The 3,482-nt window shown below is 47.4% G+C and overlaps 1 protein-coding gene across 1 annotated transcript in view; it reads right to left on the reverse strand.

The window, feature by feature from the left end:
• NXN (nucleoredoxin) overlaps positions 1–135 on the reverse strand; it is a 158,513-nt gene extending 158,378 nt beyond the window's left edge. The window contains 1 exon segment of the mRNA XM_023519252.1: positions 1–135. This exon segment is cut by the window's left edge and continues 3 nt beyond it. Within this exon segment, the coding sequence (XP_023375020.1) occupies positions 1–135 (135 nt within the window).
• Between the last annotated feature and the right edge of the window lie 3,347 nt (positions 136–3,482).

Below are 3,482 nucleotides of genomic sequence, written 5' to 3' on the forward strand. Positions count from 1 at the left end.
GGGGGCGCTCAGGCTGCAGCCGAAGTAGAGCCCGAGCAGCGAGATGCCGCGGGCGCCCAGCGAGTGCACGTCCACCTCTTCGCCGCCGCCCGTCACCAGCTTCTCGCCGAGGAGCTCCTCCAGGAAGCCCGACATCCTGGCCCACCGCAGCCCCGGCACGCGGGCGGGCGGGCAGGCGGAGGCGACTCCGCTCCCTCTGTCCGCGCGGCGGGCGGAGGCGGAGGCGGAGGCAGCGGCTCCGCGCGGGCGCTGGGGGAGAGCCCCGCCCACCGTGGCCTCCACGCCACGCCCCTCCTGTCCGCCCTCGCCACGCCCCCTCCGCGGCCCGCCTGAGGCCAGCGCGGTGGGCTGCGGCGGGGTCCGCAGCAGCTGGCGCTGGGGCGCCAGGCGCGGGCTCACACCGCGTGTCCACGGGCGCGCGGGGTAACTGCCTTGGCTAGAAGCCTGACCCGCAACACTCCACTCGGACGGGAATGCCGGGGGCCTAAGTAAAAGAAAGAGTAGGGTCCGCTGAGACGACGCTTTCCGAGGCTGCAGTCCGCGAGAACTGGGCTGGGCCGCACTCCTGTCCCTGTTTCCTCTCTCCTCCCCAGTTCTGTATTCTCGTCAGACTTCTCCAAATACTCCCGCTGCCCTGGCCAAGTTCTACACCCTCTTTTCTCTTTCCCTCTCCTGCTCCTGCTCCCCCCGTACAAACTCTTAGGCCACTTCGGACGCCACTATCCCCTCTGCAGCGCTTACAGGATTGACTGTCTTCACCACACACCACTTTATCCAGCTAGGTCTTGCTCCACAATTGTTTCTGTGAGTATGTTTCATGCTCTGTTGTTAAGCGTACTAGAGGACGTCACCTCTTATATTCCCCTGTGCTAGGCACATAAGAGAGAAGATTCATAAAAGTTTATGAGTTCAGGGCAGGTCGCAGTGTGGGATTTCAGTTCACCGGTCGCAGCGGCCATTCCTCACCCGCAAATGGCTCTCTTCCATCTCCTCAAAAGTATGCAACAGATGCATACTCCAAATCAATGTTGGCCGCTCTCCCGAATCAGCTTCATAGCTTATATCAAGCCTGTTGATAGTTGAGAAAAATTCTAGGGATTTCCCCACCCCTCTTCCAGCTGTCAGGATGCTCCCAGATGGTTAGGGAGAAATCTGGATTAAACTAGTAACTAGTGGTCTGTGGCATTCCGCTCCCCCCCTCCCAATCTATCCTTCAACTTAACCCATATACACACGAGGAAAAAAAGTATACCATGCCCACCCTCCATACAGAGCCGTCATATATCGGCTCAGCTATCCAGCACCCAACGAAAGCAAAACAAACCCCCCAAACAAACAAAAAAAGCCCTTCTTTAAGCCCTCCACCACCCTTTGGAAGTTATTTCTTGAGCATTTACTGCCATCTAGTGGAAAGAGTGGAAAAGAAAATGAGGTGTATTAGAGCTCGATGTGTGAAAGATGCTAGCAGGACCGAGCAGAATGTTTTTGTTATTTTATAGTGGCTTTACACACACACACACAAATGATAGGACACTTTATAGGAGTTAATTTAAACCTCAGAACATAACCGCAAGGTTTTGGCACAAACACAAACTTTCACACCTAAGGTTCTTAATTTTTCTAGGGTAGAAAAGGGAATTTTACAGGTTTTCAGCTCAGTGAAATGTTACCAATAAATGGGTGAAGGAGATGGAGATGAAAGCTGAGGGCAGATTGGCAAGCTCTCGAATTACATCCAATTTCTCAGCCACCAACTAATCTCACTCCTTTCACCTTAGATCCAGGATTCCATGTTCACTCCTCGGAGACCGTCAATGTTGAAATTCTACACCAGGACAAAGACGATATTATAAAACACACAGAAAACAAGTTTTAGTGGAAACATTTAAAGTTACTAATATGACATATGCTAAGATATTAGATATATTTTTACATTCTGTTTATAAAAATGCTATCCATAGGCTAAAATGTTGTATCTTCTCATCCAAATCATAATTGAAATGCCAGTGAGGAGATGTATGGGTTTGGCACTACTGAAAGAGTGTGAGACGGATTTCTACGCTTTGATAGTTTCCAATGAACACTGAAAAGATGTAAAAGGACCATAAGCATTTGCATCCTACAGAAGCCAAAGGACAAAGCACTTGGTGTGGAAGCAGGTGAAGAGGGAGTTTGGGGGACTGCAAACTGGGGGAAATAGTGAAGTCATTATTAGAGTACTTAACTTTGGTCCGCTAGGTGCAAGTGTGATATAAAGAGGCAGTTTGTTCAGCATTTCACTTTTATTATTTTACAGGAAAGCACTTTCCCCTGGAATGTGTCCAAACCAGCATCTGGCACCTGGGAAAGTGAGAGTTCGAACATACTGCACATGAAATATAAATAAAATTTAGAGAATTGTTGGTGCAGCAGGCCTTGGTTAGAAGCCAAACATCGCAGCTGCCTTTGAAAGGGGTGTGGAAAGAGGGGATTTGCAATGGAAATGATTCCAAAATCTTAATTCTAGTGGGTGTTTGTTACAAGAAGACACACAAGGAAACTCATTTGTGATCCTCTAAAGAATTAGCCAATGTCCCTTGGCTTGCAGAAAGCATTCTCTTTGCTTATGCAGCGTTCTTCAAGTGAATATCCCTACTTATATTTAGCTAATTATGTTACATGAATTGACGTGGCTATTCTGAAAATTATTGTTGTTTTAAAATATGTATTAAGGAGCTACAACATGCATGACATTGTACAGAACACACACAGTATAGACTTCTCTTTTGAGAAATTGCATTCTAAGGCACATGATGTCATATAAAACACACACAGAACAAATACCTATTTATCACTTCTAAGATCCTAAATCACAATCCTTGGTCTTCAGGTATAATAGCATGCATGCACAAAGATGTATGTGTATAGATATTTATTGCAGCATTGGTGAAATTAGAAAAAAACGAAAACTGGAGGCTCAGTGCCCATAGCACAGTGGTTACAGCACCAGCCACATACACCTAGGCTGCCACGTTCAAACTCAGCCTGGGCCAGCTAAAACAACAACGACAACTGCAACACAAAATATCCAGGCATTGTGGCAGGCGCCTGTAGTCCCAGCTACTTGGGAGACTGAGACAAGAGAATTGTTTAAGCCCAAGAGTTGGAGGGTGCTATGAGCTATGACACCATGGCAGTCTATCGAGGGAGACATAGTGAGACTCTGTCTCAAAAAACAAACAAAAAAAAAAGATGAAAACTGGAAAGTGCCCATGTATCAATAAAGATGATTAAATTATGACACATTCATCATTTGGAATACAATCTGCTTATTGAAAAGAATTAAGGAGATTTCTATGTATACTATGTTAGTCTGGGTTCTCCAATGTATATATAGAAAGAAACTGGCTCGGCTCGGCACCTATAGCTCAACCGGCTAAGGCGCCAGCCATGTACACCTAAGGTGGCGGGTTCGAATCCCCAGCCCGGACCCGCCAAACAAC

The sequence above is a fragment of the Otolemur garnettii genome, unplaced genomic scaffold (assembly GCF_000181295.1).
Source record: "Otolemur garnettii isolate 467f Iridium unplaced genomic scaffold, OtoGar3 scaffold00166, whole genome shotgun sequence".
NCBI lineage: Eukaryota > Metazoa > Chordata > Mammalia > Primates > Galagidae > Otolemur > Otolemur garnettii.